General features: G+C 34.6%; 1 protein-coding gene across 4 annotated transcripts in view; it reads right to left on the bottom strand.

The window, feature by feature from the left end:
- The window catches only part of ATL1 (atlastin GTPase 1), an 87,544-nt gene that overhangs the window by 20,883 nt on the left and 48,607 nt on the right, over positions 1 to 18,054 (bottom strand). For 3 of the 4 annotated variants that reach the window (XM_082452152.1, XM_082452154.1, XM_082452153.1), the window contains exons 3-7: positions 17,321 to 17,568; positions 15,174 to 15,308; positions 14,604 to 14,708; positions 9,189 to 9,239; positions 6,979 to 7,035 (exon numbers count right to left, since the gene is read on the bottom strand). In XM_082452152.1, the coding sequence (XP_082308278.1) occupies positions 6,979 to 7,035; positions 9,189 to 9,239; positions 14,604 to 14,708; positions 15,174 to 15,308; positions 17,321 to 17,568 (596 nt within the window). The remainder of the gene's footprint in view (positions 1 to 6,978; positions 7,036 to 9,188; positions 9,240 to 14,603; positions 14,709 to 15,173; positions 15,309 to 17,320; positions 17,569 to 18,054) is intronic. The other variant, XM_082452155.1, reaches the window with a different exon arrangement.

Raw genomic sequence — 18,054 nt, forward strand, 5'->3', positions numbered from 1 at the left:
AAAAGGGTCCTTAAATATAATTAAGTAAACTAGTGTAAAATAATTCCTAATTTGCCATATGTAGGCCTAATTTGAATGGGAAATTGTGAGAAACAGGTTTATCCTAATATAATAGTACATTATTATATGCTTCCTCTACTATTATTTTCTAGCAATCTTCAGTTTAACCTTAAAACTGGCATGGACTGATCTCCTCTCTAATAATTACAAATCTACTGACAAGAACATGAAGAATTGAGTTTCACTCTTATCTCACAAAGAGAATTCAGATCTTTTTTTCCCACTTTTTTGAGATATAATTGACATATAATGCACTGTGTACATTTAAGGTCTGCAACGTGATGATTCGAGATACCTATATACTGTGAAATGATTAACACAGTCAGGTTAGCAAACACCTCCATCACCTCACATAGTTACCATCTGTGTGTGTGTGTATCTGGAGAGTCAAATCTATTTCTAAGGTTTAGGGTACTGGTGGGCCTTTAAGTGTATAAAAACGGTTAATAAAAATGCTATGGGAGAAAACCGGGATGAATTAATCCAGGAGATGGAGTACTTAATACTGGGGAGATGAAAGAGAAGAGAATAAATGTAATTAGTCCTAAAACATATGCTCAAGAATCTTTCATTCTTGAGCATAGGCTTCTAAGAGAAGGGAGTTCAAGTTTGTGTGCAAGAAAATTTTTTTAGGGTTTATTCTTCTTTCTATTACAGGCAAATCTTAATTTACTAACTACCTGTGCATAGAACTGTACATAGAAATGGTATCCTATCTCTCTGCTACCAGAACTTCCCCTACCATAGATGTCCTCTGCTGGCGTGTACCCAGTTGCTAATTCAGTCCCCAAATATCATGTACTTAAGAATGACCTGGCGAGGGGCTTCCCTGGTGGCGCAGTGGTTAAGAATCCACCTGCCAATGCAGGGGACATGGGTTCAAGCCCTGGTCCGGGAAGATCCCACATGCCGTGGAGCAACTAAGCCCGTGCACCACGACTACTGAGCCTGAGCTCTAGAGCCTGTGAGCCACAACTACTGAGCCCACGTGCCACAACTACTGAAACCCACGTGCCTAGAGCCCGTGCTCCGCAACAAGAGAAGCCACAGCAATGAGAAGCCCGCGCACCGCAACAAAGGGTAGCCCCCACTCGCCGTAACTAGAGAATGCCCGTGCACGACAACAAAGACACAACACAGCCAAAAATAAAAATAAAATAAATAAATTAAAAAAAAAAAAAAAAAAGAATGACCTGGCGAGTGCTGATTCCCTGGTCCCAACACAAGGATTTGATTCAACAGAACTGGGATATAGCTCAGAAATCTAACTAATAAGCTCACCAGGTAATTCTAATCTAGGTGCTTATAAAATCTTGCTCTGTGTCTATCACCAAGGCTGCAGATCTCATTAAAAGCCATCTCTTCTGTGTTAGCACACAACCTAAATACTGACAGCAGTCTTACCAACCTATCTCAGGGCTCCATGCCTCAGAGAGGTCCAGGAATTATTGGATATATTCAAGGCTCTGGCTTAAAGGGACCAGGATTGAGGAATAGGACCAGGATTGAGGAATATTGTGGCTAGTATTTAAACTTACTAGAAATTAAATAGGCTTTTGTAGACTGGCTTATAAAGATACCCACCATACAGAAATGCCACTGGGAAATGTATTGATATCTAAAAATTGGTTCAAGTGAAGCTTGAGAATATACTTTCGTAAATTGGGGGATGTAGCCTATATAATTAGAGGACATGAAATGGTTAAAGAGTAAACTCCTGGGCTGCTATAGCCAAAAGGCACATTTAATGACATAAACGCTTCTTAGAGTTCACTTTCCAGCATACTGGGGAATCCTTTTCAGCTCAGGCCCAACAGCAAACTTACTGTTATCACCACATTATAGAACAAGTGGAAATCCTCTCCACTACCTCAGCCCAGCAGAGTTGAGAGAACATGAATGCCCAGCACACAAAGAGAAAGCTGCAGAGCCACGCAGTGGAAAATGAGCCTTTCCCAGGGTAAGAAGTAACTAATGGCTGACCATTTAGCACAGAGCATTAGAGGAAGACAGTCTTGCTTGGTACTGAAAAACAGTCTGTAAATGAAACAGTTCATTTAAAGTGCACTTCAAATAAGGTCTAACAATCTGAAAAACTCCTAATAAGGATTTTGTAATAAGTAATAAGGATTTCGACACAAGGATGTAATCATCTCACTGTAGAGCTATGTGGGGCCTTATGACCAAGGAAGAAAAATTCATAGACCCAAATAGAGACATATCTCCTACCACACCTGAGGAGATATTTTCACCAGGTCCTTAGAGCAAATTGGAAATTATTACCTAAAGTCCTTGTCAAATATGTATGGGTATTACATGTTTAAATTAATGGAAATGTATTCATTCTCAACCAAACCTCTTGACGTCCTAAGGTAGAGAAGCTAAAGAACCTAGTTATTTTTAAAGAATAGTTGTATTAATGAGGTAGCTCCTGCTGGATCATTATACTTAAGATTCAAGTGCTCATAGTGAGCAAACCAAGTGAGAAAATAAGTAACGTCACTCAGAGAATGCTATATTATGCCTTAATTTGGATTATACTTCTTGAGTGTAGTTTACAGCTGGCTTTTATAGGCTTGCAAGGAAGACTTATTACAATTTGAGGAATTTTACAAATCAGGTTTGTAAACAAGCTATAGCATGTTGGTAGCTTGAAACTGGCCACAGTAGAAGTATTTACACCCCAGAAATCAGCAAATGCTACAAATCAGACCCACCTCCCCCACTCCCCTAGCCAGTTGTAAACATTAACCAGCACACCATTGGCTAAACTTAACACTTCAAAATTGCTTTTAAACTGAATTCACTTAGCTTTTAGTTCTCTTTTTTTAAATATAGTTTTAAAATACAATTAGCACAGATATTTTGTTTGCTTGGTATAAATTGGCTTTTGGTTTAAGAATCCAATTAATCTGTTAATTCAGCTATTCATTTCATTGGCTAATTGCCCTCACTTTTGCTGCCTGAGACAGATCTTGTTTATTATTTATAATTTCACTCTGTTTCAGAGTTAAGAATTCTTCTATTTTAAATTTGTTAAATTTAGTTTTAGTAAAAATTATTATTTTAAAAATATTATTGCCCCTCACTTCATTTTCTCAGGCAGTATTTAAAATTTCTCCACAATTTTATCCAAATAAATAAAACTATCTTCTCAGATAGAGGAAGAGGGTAGAAAGTGACCTGCTTAAAAAACTGCTGAAATTAATTAAACTTTTATTTAAAAGTTATTTTATTTTGGAATTTTTTCTATGTTTATTCTAATTTAAATGTGAATTATTTTGCTGATAGCTTAAATGTTCTGAGATTTGAGTATATTTGCATTTTATCTTTTAATTTCATGATGTGTAGTATTTTTGTCTTGAATTTGGTTGCTTTAATTTTAAATATTATTTTTAAAAATAAATTTATTTATTTATTTTTGGCTGTGTTGGGTCTTCGTTGCTGCACGTGGGCTTTCTCTAGTTGCGGCGAGCAGGGGCTACCCTTTGTTGCGGTGTGCGGGCTTCTAGTTGCGGTGGCTTCTCTTGTTGTGGAGCACGGGCTCTCGAGCGCAGGCTCAGTAGTTGTGGCGCACGGGCTTAGTTGCTCCACAGCATGTGGGATCCTCCCTGACCAAGGATCGAACCCGTGTCCCCTGCATTGGCAGGTGGATTCTTAACCACTGCGTCACCAGGGAAGTCCCTTAAATATTATTAAAGTAGCTTTGGAAGCTACTTTTGCTACTTAATGAGTTTCTCATTTCAATTTCAGATACTTAGATTTATAAGTCCAAACCTGTTCAGGAGTCACTGTTGACTCAGTCAAAACTTTTTCTTTTCATTGACATTTGTTAACGCCAACAGTTTACCAACAAGTAGTGATCTCTTAAAGTTTTTTCTATTGTTTGTTTTCAGTTTGTTGTTTTTTGTTAGTTAGTTTTGTTTTACCAAAGGTCTGTTTGCCTGCCTATCTATCCATCTATCTATCTATCAACAGAGCACTGGTTGGTCTCTTTTGGTTTTAGTTTATCTAGCAAAGTATAAGAAGCAGTGACATCTGCTGGTAAGACTGAAAACTCCTTTCCAGAATTTACTATGGAGTTACCCAATCTATGTCAATGAGTCCTGAGGTAGCAAGTTCAGAAAAGAGAAAAGTCAAAGCAAATAGCCTAATCACTATACAACACTTCAGCTATCAACATGACGAATGATTTCTAAAAAAGACAACAGAGTCTAACGGGTATTGTAAACCACACAGAAGATTGTAAACAGGGACTTATTTCATTTTATATCAGCTCCTCTCCCAATCTGCTTTGCCAGATCTGAGAGGACAGATTGATACTCCTTCAGTCACAGCACACCAACATCTCTCCATGCAAAGGTCCCTTTTTTGTTTTACTTTATCATATTTTTTCCCAGATTCCCACTCCCATTCCTCAACTGTCTGCTCTCAACTACACTTACTCTAACATATATTATTTTGTGTATGTAGAAGTTTTTAAATCACAGATAGTGTCATACTATAGAACTCAAACTTTTTCCCGACTTAATTCAGTATTAATTTTAACACTTTACTCATGCCACTCTATACTTTGGGTTCATTGCCTTTGGATGTTGCAAAATATTTCAGAGTATGCTTTTCACCTTATTTTACGTATCTGTTCTTCTAGTGATGGACACCTAAGTTGCCTACAACTTCCTGCTACTACAACTCTATCAGTGCTACAGTGAGTATCCTTATATATTTGCCCTGCTCCACAGAATGGTTGTTCCAATCTGCACTTTAACCAACAGGGCTTGAGTGTTCCCATTTACCCAAATCCTAGCTATCATTTCATATTTATCCCCATGTTCTACTTTTTTGCCTATCTAATGAGTATAAAGTGGTATCTCATTGTTTTAATCTTTAACTGATTATCAATAAGACTTAACATCCCTTAGAAAATGTGTTAGCCATTCAGGTTTCCTTTCTGTTAATTGTCTATACATCCATTGCCTAATTTTTTTTTATTAAGTTCAGTTTATCATTTGTGAATGGCTTGGGATTTTTTAAGACCTTCTTTTAGAGCAGTAAAACTGAGAGGAAGGTACAAAGATTTGCCATATATATACCACCTGCCCTGACACATGCATAGCCTCTCCCACTATCAACATCACTCGCCAGAATGGTATATATTTTTTTAAGCAAGAATGAACCTACACTGACATCATAATCGCTCCAAGTCCATAGTTTATCTTAGGGTTCACTCTTAGTGTTGTACATTCTATGGGTTAGGACAAATGTATAATGACATACATCCATCATTATAATATCTTACAGAGTATTTTCACTGCCCCCCAAATCCTCTGTGCTCTGCCTGTTCATTTCTCTGTCCCTCATGCTGCACCTTTGGCCCACCCCGAAACCATTGATCTCTTTATTGTCTCTGTGGTTTTGCCTCTTCCAGAATATCATATAGTTGGAATCATACAGCGTGGAGCCTTCTCAGATTGATTTCTTTTGTTTAGTAATGTGCATTTAAGATTTCTCCATGGCTTTTTGTGGCTGATAGCTCATTTCTTTTCTTTCGCGTTGAATAACATTCCATCGTCTGGATGTACCACAGTTTACATATCTATTCACTTACTGAAGGACATCTTGGTTGCTTACAAGTTTTGGCAATTACGTATAAAGCTGCTACAAACATCTGTGTGCAGATTTTATGTGGACATAAGTTTTCAACTCCTTTGGGTAAATACCAAAAAGCACGATCATTGGATTGTATGGTAAGAGTAGGTTTAGTTTTTTAAGAAGTTACCAAACTATCTTTGAAAGTGGCTGTACCATTTTGCATTCCCACCAGAAATTTATGAGAGTTCCTGTTGCTCTACATCCTCATTCGTGAAGCATGTGGTGTTGTCAGTGCTCTGAAATTTGGCTATTCTAATAGGTGTGTAGTGGTTTCTTTGCCTATTTTTGATGGGCATCCCAGTCTTATTTGCAAAACTTCCTTGCACATTCTATATATTAATCCCTTATTGATTTTTGACATTGTCATTATCTTCTACCAATCCAGTTACTTTGCTTATAGAGTCTCCTGATAAATAGAAATACTTTATTCTGATATAGTAATATCCATCAATTTTTCACTACATGTTTTTTTTTAGTGGGGGGGGGTCTTAGTGAATAACTTTCTTCACCCCAGTTCAGAAGGATATTCTCCAATATTTTATTCTATTAACTTTATAGTTTTAAATTTCATATTTAGTTCTTTAATACAATTGGAGCTCTCTTCCACATATGGTGTTCAGTAGAAATTCAACTTTTTCTTCAAAAAGTGAATTAGCTTTCCCAAACCCCAGCTATTAATCCATCCATTTCCCACTGGTTTATGACATGACCTCTACTGAATACTAGGTTTCCATATATAGAGGGATATTTCTGAACTCTGTTTAGTTTCATCTGGTTTTCTTGTATCTGTGCAGAATCACACCATTTTCATTGCTATGGTTTTCCAGTATGTATTCAATCCCCCAATTTGGATTTTCTTTTTAAAAACTGACAAATCAAAAGAGAACTTAATTTTTCCATGTAAGTTATAGAAAAATGTGTTGAATTTCTCAAAAAATCCTGTTGTAGTTTTAATTGGAATTGCACTGAGTTTATTGATTAATTTGGGGAAAATTAAATTCTCTACAACATTAAATCATCCTGTCTGGAATCATATTATATCTCTCTGGTTTATATAAATTTTCCTTTATGATCTTTTTTGAAAATATTTTCTCCATAAAGGTCTTTATATTTTGGATTTTGGTAGTTAACTATCAAAGCTTTTTTTCTTTTTTCTTTTTTGCTATTGTGAATGGAGAAAGAAACATGACCCTCTCAATTAATATACCTGGTTATAATCTTCAGGAAACTCTAATAAGAATTTATCATCATTTTATACCCACTCACCTGAAATGGCTTCAGGAATGTTTCCTCCATTGCCAGCCTGCCATACTCAGTGAAAAGCTACAAGGAAAATCACACACACACACACACACACACACACACACACACATACACACACACACACAGAAAACTTCAGTATCTGCAAAGTTCTACTTCTTGGTTTTCTTCCACTAATTTTTTTCTCTAGCTGTAACATAATACTATATTATTAAGATTAAAATAATCATTTTAAGTAACTAAGTATTAGATAAAGCAGAGCTACAGTAATTATATATTTTAAAATTAAGGACATAAAGTACATTTTAAAAATGAAGTTTCCATTTTAAAGGTAACACCTTTTATATCTAAAATGTAGGACAACTTTTTTTGTGGGGAAGATAGGGGACAAAGAAACATGTTAAATGACCTTTCAAAGCAAAACTTGCATAGATTAGACCAGAGAGCTATAAACTAAGTAGGATAATTTACTGTTGTTGCCAGAGGAAATTTAATGTCCCGATGGTCTTGATCATTACAAAGACATACAGGCATTTGGTTTAAGAAGTGAAGAATCAAATACACCACCTTCTTTTATTTTTTTATTGCTCCCAATTGAGAGGTACCATATCATTTTGTGTTGCCAGAAATGTAAAGTTTTGGAGAACGTACACTTGAGGGGGTGATTGTGATTGGGCCTCTGGTGAGAGTTCCGTCCAGACTGGCCAAGTGGATTTCCCCATATGTACACAGGAAATGCCGCTTCATCACACAAGAGTACCAAGCCACAGAGGCTTCTCAGAGCTGGGGAAGGATGCCGGCACAGAGGATTCCCCTCCTTTGCCCCTTTAGAATAGCCCCCAAAGTACCACACTGCCTCTCCTGTGAAAACTATGGGAATCTAGAAAGCAAATGGTAATAACTAGGCATCTGATTAGAGTGATTAAATGAAAGTCTAGAATATGTCTAAAAGGCAGCAAGTCCAGGGATTAGAATCATTACTCATTCTCATTAGAATCATTTACTAACATAATTTGAATTCACAATCTTTTTTGAGGAAGGATGAGGTGTTGTCATTTACAGGAAAATTTTTAAATGATCTCAAAAAAGATCACTTAATATCAAAGTCCAAAATCAGTCCTTTTTTAGAAATCCTAAACTGGTATTGAACAGTGCCATGTCATTAACTTGCAAAGCAACTGGCTAGGTTATGACACACGCCTAAAGAAGCAATTGCACTCATTCTAAGATACATCTAACAATTATTTGGCATATTGCCTATTTGTCATAAATGGTCAGTGTGATGTACTAGAAACATATTTGGGGGTAATGCTAGATGTGAACTCCAAATGATATTTCCACTCTCACAGATCACCCTGCATTATCATCCTTTGTTATTTGTTAAACTGCACAAGGTTCTTATTGGCAAGATAAAATAATACATTGAAAGCAAAATTTTCTATAAAATATGCAGAGGAAAACTATCAGAGAAACAATAGGTTTTTCTATGTAGCCAAGAATAACATGAATTGAAAAAGAGTAGACAGCGTGACAGAGATGTGAACTATCTTTAGGAAACATCTGATCTTCTACTTATTTGAGATTTAAATGCTGCTTGGAGAGTGGAAGAAGCACCGAGTCCAACCAGATGATCAAATTTCTATTCCCACTCTGCCACTAACTAGCCACATGAGTTTAGGCAAGTCATTTTTCTTTTTCAGAAAAAAATTTATCATCCATAAAATATTAAGGATAAATTAGGTGTCACTGAGATCTTTTTCAGATATAAAATAGAATTCTATGAGTAATCATCAGGTAGTCCCCCATAGTTCTTAGCTATAAAGTGGTCCACAGGAAAGAAAATCTGGCATACAACTGATATCATACTAAAAATTATTAAATCCCTAACCATAAGACTTCAACTTCACATTTTGGGTCACTTTTAAACCAAAGGTTCTTTCTCCACTCTAATTTGCCATATATTTTTCCATATACAGGGTTGACAGCAAATAGCTTTACTGAAACAAAGGACTTTGAAAACTGAATTAGAAAGAATATAATCATACAGGGCTAGAACTAGAAACCTGGAAATGGGACAACCTCCATTTGGTTATGTTTTTAAATCTTTCTGACTGTTATGTTTTCCAAGTACAAGAAGACCCCCCAAAATCCTAAAGTTCTGCTGTACATGCCCAAAAGATTACCAGATATACAAAAGAGACTGTAAATATTGTTACCTGAAGGTGCTGAAGATCATCCTCCTGCACATTTTGAGATAAGTTATATACCTTGATTAAGAAATAAAGTCAAATTAAGAAAATAATTAGCAGCATACTAAGCACTTATTTTGTTATTCTCTATTTTTTGAAATATCAATTTCACAAAATCAAACTCTCTCACATATATTTATAAGACCTTGAGAGAGGAGTAAAGAAAGCCTGAGAGACAATAAATAATGTACAATGATCATAAAACTTTTCCAGAAATACAGTAGCTACCTGATTTGGAGACAGAATATTAAAATTATTTTATGAACCTAATTCAACAATTAGTAATAAAATAATCATTCTTACAAGCATATCAAAATAATAATAATCTAGATCTTAATAACCCATATATAAAATTTTGTCTTGAAAAATTATGTTGGCTTCTTTACAATCAATTATTTAAGTCTATAGAAAGTTCCATCACATGAAAGTTAAGTTCTGAATATCATGCTTACATCCTCAAACATATGCATTATTGCTTCACGAACAGATCACAGCATTAAGGTGAAATTCTTTTTTTCTAAGTAGGAGGATAAATATCAGTAACTTCAAAGAAAAGTTAATGATGTTTATATGTTTATGTACTGATACAAACAGTATACTCTGTGTACTTATTTAAATAATAGACCACTTCTCAGATAATAATAAAAAATAGTCATACTAAGGACTTAGATTTTTCAGCAAAAATATTTAATGTCTCCAGGAAAAATATAAATAGTAAATAATAAATATTTAAAAGGCAAAATCAATCTGGTTTTAATTGACTTGTGTAAATTGCACATACTGTTGACTATGAAGAAGTTAGATATTAAGTTGGTATTTTAAAGGCTAATTAAATTAAGAAGTATATTTTTAAAAGTTAGTCAGTCTTACACCTACATTAATGAATAGATCATCCAGACAGAGAATCAATAAGGAAACACTGGACTTAAACAATACATTAGATCAGATTGACTTAATAGATACATAAAGATCATTCCATCAAAAAGCAGCAGAATACACATACTTCACAAGTGAACATGGAACATTCTCTAGGACAGATTATATGTTAGGTCACAAAACAAATATTAATAAATTCAAATAAGAATGAAATCATATCAAGCAGCTTCTCCAACCACAATGGTATGAGACTAGAAATCAATCACAAGGGGAAAAAATGGGGAAAAAAACCACAAAAATGCTGAGATTAAACAATGTGCTACTGAATAACCAGTGGATCATCAAAGAAATCAAAGAAGAAATTTTTTAAAAACCTAAAGATAAATGAGAGCAGAAATACAACATACCAAAATCTATGAGATGTGGCAAAAATGCTTTTGAGAAGGAAGTTCATAACAATATAGGCCTACCTCAAAAAAACAAGAAAAATCCTGAATAAACAATCTAACTTTACACCTAAAGAGACTAGAAAAAACAACAAACAAAGCCCAAAGTTAGTAGAAGGAAGGAAATAATAAAGATCAGAGCAGAAGTAAATAAAATAGAGACTAAAAAAAAAAAGAAAACATCAATGAAACTAAAAGCTAGTTGAAAAAATAAAACAATAAGTCATTAGTTAGACTAACCAAGAGAAAAAGAGAGAGGGTTCAAATAAATAAAATCAGAAATGAAAGAGGAGAAATTACTATTGATACCACAGAAATACAAAAGATCATAAGAGACCACTATGAACAGTTATATGCCAACAAATTGGACAACCTAGAAGAAATGGATAAATTTCTAGAAACATGCAATCTTCCAAGACTGAATCATGAAGAAAAAAAAAGTCTGAATAAACTGATTACTAATAAGGGATTGAAACAGGAGTCAAAAATCTCCCAACATACAAAAGCCCAGGACCAGATGGCTTCATTGGCAAATTCTATAAAACATTCAAAGAAGATTTAATACCTAGCTTTCTAAAAATATTCCAAAAAATTGAAGAGGAGGAAAATCTTCCAAACACATCTTACGAAGCCAGCGTTATCCTGATACCAAAACCAGAGAAGGACACCACAAAAAAGGAAACTACAGGTCAATATCCCTGATGAATATAGGTACAAAAATCCTCAACAAAATATCAGCAAACTGAATCCAACAATACATTAAAAGGGTCATACACCATAATTATGTGGGATTTATTCCAGGGATGTAATGATGACTTAACATCCACAAATCATTCAACACAACACATCACATTGAGAAAATGAAGGTTAAAAATCATACGATCATCTCAATAGATGCAGAAAAAGCATCTGACAAAATTCTTCCATTTACGATAAAAACTCTCAACAAAGTGGATATAGAGGAAATGTACCTCAACACAACAAAGGTTATATATGACAAACCCAGAGCTAACATCATACTCAAGGCAAAAGGCTGAAAGTTTTTTCTCTAAGATCAGGAACGAAACAAGGATGCCCACTCTTGCCACTTTTATTCAACATTGTGTTTGAAGTCCTAGCTACAGCAATTAGGCAAGAAAAATAAATGGCATCTACACTGGAAAAGAAGTAAAACTGTCACTGTTTGCTATTTCATGATACTATATATAGAAAGCCCTAAAGACTCTAACAACAACAAAAAAAACTGTTGTAAAGTTTTTTTATCCCAGTAAAGTCATGGGATACAAAATCAATACATAGAAACCCATGGCATTTCTATATACTAATAATAAACTATCCGAAAAAGAAATTAAGAAAACAATTCCATTTACAATTGCATCAATAAGAATAAAATACCTAGGAGTAGAGTTAACCAAGGAGATGAAAAACCTGTACACTGAAAACTATACACCACTGATAAAAAGTTAAAGAAGACACCAAAAAATGGAAAGATATTCAGTACTCATGGATTTAATATTGTTAAAATGTCCATACTACCCAAAGCAATCTATAGATTCAATGAAATCCCTATTAAAATGCCAAATGCATACTTTACAGAACTAGAACAAATAATTCTAACATTTTTATGGAATCAAAGAAGCCCTTGAATAGTCAAAACAATCTTGAGAAAGAAGAACAAGGCTGGAGGTATCACACTCCCTGATTTTAAACTTTACTACAAAGCTATAGTAATCAAAATAGCATGGTACTGGCACAAAAAAGACACATAAATAAATGGAATGGAATTGAAAACCCAGAAATAAACCTATACATATATGGACAAGTAATCTATGATAAAGGAGCAAAGAACATACAAAAAGGAGAAAGGACAGTCTCTTCAATAAATGGTGCTGGTAAAACAGGACAGCCACAAGCAAAAGAATGAAACAAGACCACTATCTTACACCATACACAAAAATTAACTCAAAGTGGATTAAAGACTTGAATGTAAGACCTGAAACCATAAAATTCCTAGAAGAAAACATAGGTGGTAACCTCACTGGCATCTGTCTTAGTGATGCTTTTGTGGATCTGATTTGAAAGGCAAGGGAAACAAAAGCTAAAATAAACAAATGGGACTGTATCAAACCAAAAAGCTTTTGCAGAGTGAAGCAAACCATCATTAAAACATAAAGGCAACCTACTGAATGGGAGAAGATATTTGCAAATCATATATCCAATAAGGGGCTAATATCCAAAATATATAAAGAACTCATACAACTCAGCATCAAAAAAACAAACAACCCAATTAAAAAATGGGCAGAGGATCTGAATAGACATTTTTCAAAAGAAGACATACAGATGTCCAACAGGCACAAGAAAAGATGTTCAACATCATTAATTATCAGGGAAATGCAAAACAAACCACAATGAGATACCACCTCCCACCTGTTAGAATGGCTATTATTGAAAAGATAAGAAATAATACGTGTTGGAGAGGATGTGGAGAAAAGGGAACCCTCATACACTGTTGGTGGGATTGTTAATTTGTGCAGCCACTAGGGAAAACAGTATGGAGATTCTTCAAAAAGTTAAGAACAGAACTACCATATGACCCAGCAATTCCACATCTGGGTATTTACCTGAAGAGCATGAAAACAATATTCAAAGGGATATATGCACCCCTATGTTCAATGCATCATTATTTACAACAGCCAAGATATGGAAACACCTTTAGCATCCAACAATGGATGAATGGATAATGAAGATGTAACACACACACACACACACACACACACACACACACACACACACACAAAACACACACTGGAATACTACTTGGCCATAGAAAAGAAGGAAATCCAGACTTTGTGACAACATGGATGGGCCTTGATGGTATTATGCTAAGTGAAATAGGTCACATGGATAAAGACAAATACCATGTGATTTTACTCATAAGTGGAATCTAAAAACAAAAACAAAATGAACAAATAAAATAAAATAAAAATGAACTCATAGAGATCAGATTAGTAGTTACCTGGGGAGAAGGGGGGGTGAGGGCTGGGCAAAATGGATGAAGGGGGTAACTGTATAGTGATGGGTAGTAACTAGACTTGTGGTGGTGATCACTGTATACAGATGTTGAACTATAATGCTATACACCTGAAACTTATATAATAATTTTTTTAAAAAGCTAGGCAATCATAGGTTATAATCATGACTTATTTTAAAGTCCTTTACAAAAAAATTCAGTCTTCCTTCTATCCATCCTTTCATTGTCCTAACTACACATAATGCCCTGGTTGCCGGTTCACTAGCTCCATTCTCCCCACATACTTATAATTTCAGCTTTGACTTACTCATCCTAACCACTTTGCCTTTCCTACCTTTTAAAACTATTTTACCTTTCTTTGATGGTCTGCTTCTAGGTTACTGTCTCTTCTCGCTCTTTCCAGTGAATAGAAAATCTAAAAATTGTCTTAAAATTTTTATGCTATGTGTTCTGTGATCATAGTAAAACCCTCAAGGACTTTCAGGACAACTTATAAAGCACACAATAACTTCAAAAACAATACTTAAAAAAGAGAGAGAAAAAAGAAAAGAAAGACATTTACTTTCCTAAATGCACATTAAGATACTATAAAAAGTTGTGAACATATATAAATGTTTTTACATTTAGAAATGTTTCTACTGGCTATGTAAAACAAAATTTGCATTTATAAATCTTACTTCATTAAATGTAACTAATAATAGGTAGTCTCAGTGCATCTACATACATTTTAAGATTTAATATTATTGACTTTACTGTAGGCTTGAAATAGAAAAAATTATCAATAAGATAATATAACATTTTCTGACTAAAGCAGGCAATTTGAAAACTGATCAGAAATTAGATTACAGTAATAAAACAATTCCACTCTTAAGGAAATCATAAGAACTGGTATGCCAATTGAGTCAAATAATATTATATAATTTACCATTTCTGTTGTTTGTCTCACTACCACATGTATATAGAAATACATATATTCATAATTTTTATTTAAAGAAACATCCATCAAAATGGATTTATTTTATTCCATACCTGTATTGAGCTGATCATTGTGCTAAGGGCAAATACTGTGGCCGAATCTCTCAAAGTTGACTGACTATCAAAGGTTCCCTGAGTATCCATCAATAGCACTGCAACCTATAGGCAAGTAGAGTACATTATTGATATTTTATAGAACATGCAGGGTATTAGGGTTACTACAAAGTTAACACCATAAGAACTAAAGCAAACCATTAGCAATGAATACTTAATAGGTAATTTTTCACATGTGCCATGAATGCCACAGAAAATAAAAATATTAATTAGCTGCTGACTACTGTAATGATTAATTTTCACTGGTAATCCAACATAACAGAAATAGCACTGAAACAAAATATAGATGTTAGCTAGCTGATCTGCTGTTCTATTGTCCCTATGATTTTGCCTACTGTGATCAGTAGAAAGGGAAACTGGGAACATGAAATAGGACGCTACCCACTTCCCTTTTAAACTTCATGTCAAATGGTCAAAATTAGTTTTCAAAAGAGCATTTTGGAGGACCCTGAAAAGTGGTAACTGTTGGCAAGTGAAAACTCAATTTTCTTTAAGAAGTTCACACCATACCTTTTTACCGTCAGGTTTATTGATAAGGAAGACTTCACTCCATATCTGGATTCCCGTGGTCTCTCGTTCAGATCCACCTCTCCACGAGAAGCCAGTCAATGGTTCATTGTAATCTCCAACCCAATCAACTGATTCCTATAAATTAAGAAAGTCTATGATATTGAACTAGATATGTAGTACAGGTTCTTCCACTCATCCATACCAGTTTGTATCCCTCTCCAACTCTAGACAAAAGGAAACAACGTATGCACATCTATTATATTGATACACTTACTTTATTTACTCATCCAAAAAATAATTATGAAGGAGCAACCATCTGTCACATTTTATGCTACATCCTGGGGATACAAAGATATCATTCCAGAAAAGAGGAAGCTCACAGCCTAACAGGGGGACAGACGTGCTAACAAACCATTATGAGGCACTATATGTATGCCAAAATGGGCGTGTATATTAGATATAAATGGAAGCACAGGAAAAGAAACAACTAACTCTTGGTCAGTTAAGACTTCATAGGAGAAGTGATATTAGAGCTAAGACTTGAAGGACGTTTAGGAATTTTCCAGGTGAGCAAACTCAGGGAGGGCATTCCAGAAACAAAGAAATAAAGGTATAAGAGAGCATATTATGTCAGGATATATACAATAATAATATACACAAATGTTTTGCTATTGGGGGAGGAGGGAGCGAACAGCAGAAGGAGAAGCACCTAGTTAAAAAAAAAAACAAATCTGTTACACTTTAATCTGAGCAAATGCTATTTAACATAAGCAACATGACAAGTGTTATTGAGTATTTCATTCTAATGTTTATTGCACAGTTAAAATTATGAATATGCCTAAAGCTATATAATCCCAAAGAATGGAAAGTATACTAATTTTGTTCACTCAATTTTCCCACCTACGTTAAGTAGTGTACTAATGTTGGTATGATAGAAATAGAAAGTGGTAAGAATTTTGTTTGCTTTCAAAGCCTGGAAGTATTTTGGTTGTTCTGTTCTTGATTTGTTTGGACTGAGGCTAGAGATAGAAGATGTTAAAGTTAACATTACCAAGTTGTTCAAAAATACCCTACCTATAAAAGATCAATCTAAAATGGATAATTATGATATAAATGCATAACACAAAGTTTCTTTGGGTAGTATGTCTATTCTGCCTCAACATCCATATTGGCATCTGAATTACTAAGGGTAAAAGTGTAGAAAAAAAATACTGGTATGCTCTCTACTCCTAACCTTCTGTTCCCCAACTCTAATCTCCTATTTATTCTTCTGCTTTTGGTTGATCCTAGACCCCTTAAAGTCTCCTTTCTATGCCACACTATCGTCTCAAATGTTATGACACTGTTGGTTGCCTTTGGGGGTGGGTTAAGGGTGAGACTGAGCGGGAAAAGATAACAGAACTTTGTGGGATAACAGCAAGATACACTTGATAGGTTTTGGGGCTACCCAGGTATTTACATTTTCCAAAAAAAGCAAATGTACACTTCAGATTGGTGCATGTAACTATATGTAAATTTTACAACAAAAGAAAAAAACTAAATAAATACTGAAATATATAATAATGATGTATATTGAAATATTTATAGGGAAGCATACTAAAGTCAACAATTTACTTTGAAATGAACCAAAAAATAAGATGGAGCAATGGATTGAAACAGGGAAGAATAGCTGGAGACACATGTGATAAAGCAAGAATATTAATGTTAATGGTAGAATCTAGGTAGTGCATATCCAGGTGTCTACTGTAAAATTCTTTTAAATCTGCTGCATGCATGAAAAATGTCATAGTAAATGTTGGGGGGGGGAAATGATTATAATAAAAATTATGACAAAAGTTATTTGACATTTTAAACACTATTTAACATGTAAAGTTTATAACCATATCACTGTACTTGTCTATTTTCAAAAGAGCTTAAAAAATAAGTTACGTTCTAAGGGAAATGTAGCAAAGTGGCTTCAGACAAAAGTGGCCTATATAGTTTGGTGCCGAAAGCACCAAAGTTGGAATGGTTACATGATAGCATTTTTAAACTAGTTCATCTTTAGGGAACATAATAATGGAAATATTGGACACTACTACTAAATAAAAACACAAAGTCATGAAAGCACAGAAATCAGAAAACTTTTCAAAGCACCTCTTCCCTACCTGCTTATACATGTATCTCAACATGAAGTCCATCAGGAATGATTTTCCTTTTCTAAATGCTCCAGCAACAGATACAGCAACGACCTCCTTGTCCCTGATAGCCTCTGAGAGAAGGATCCGATTTAGTGCAGTTTCATCTAATTCAAAGGAATGGTCATCTCTGACAATGAGGACTTGGACTGGTCCTGCCTTTTTCACTGGCTCTTCCTCTTCAGAGCTCCATTCACACCCCTTTTCTGAAAAGCCGCCTATTGAATAAAATAAGAATTTATTCAGCAAATGATCTCAAAACACAGGAAATGGATATGTACCTCTCAACATTCAAACATCTGAAACAGGAGTACAGTGGAATTAGAAATGTTCATTTCATTGACATATATTGATGTCATTTACACCATATCTCTGAAAGACTTACATCTGGTCTTTCTGATCAAGTGGCCAAATCAAACAGAATTTTATTTTTAAGAAAGCTCTAAATCAGTACAGAGATCTCTGTTTGCTGAGTAAGAAAAAAAAAATCAAAGCAAAGGACTCTACTTTTGGAGAAGAATAAAATAGCCTTAGTTTACACTTAATCCCTTAGAAATAAGTTTAGTTATTCACATGAAAGATCCTTGCAACACTTTTTAAAGCTGAACATGCACATGAGGAAATACACAGAGGGACTCAGAATCACATATTCTTGAAACTGGAATAAATCTCTAAAGCACCCAGTTCAGCTCCCTCCAGTGCAT

This window comes from Balaenoptera physalus (assembly GCF_965194825.1).
Source record: "Balaenoptera physalus genome assembly, chromosome: 2".
Taxonomy (NCBI): Eukaryota; Metazoa; Chordata; class Mammalia; order Artiodactyla; family Balaenopteridae; genus Balaenoptera; species Balaenoptera physalus.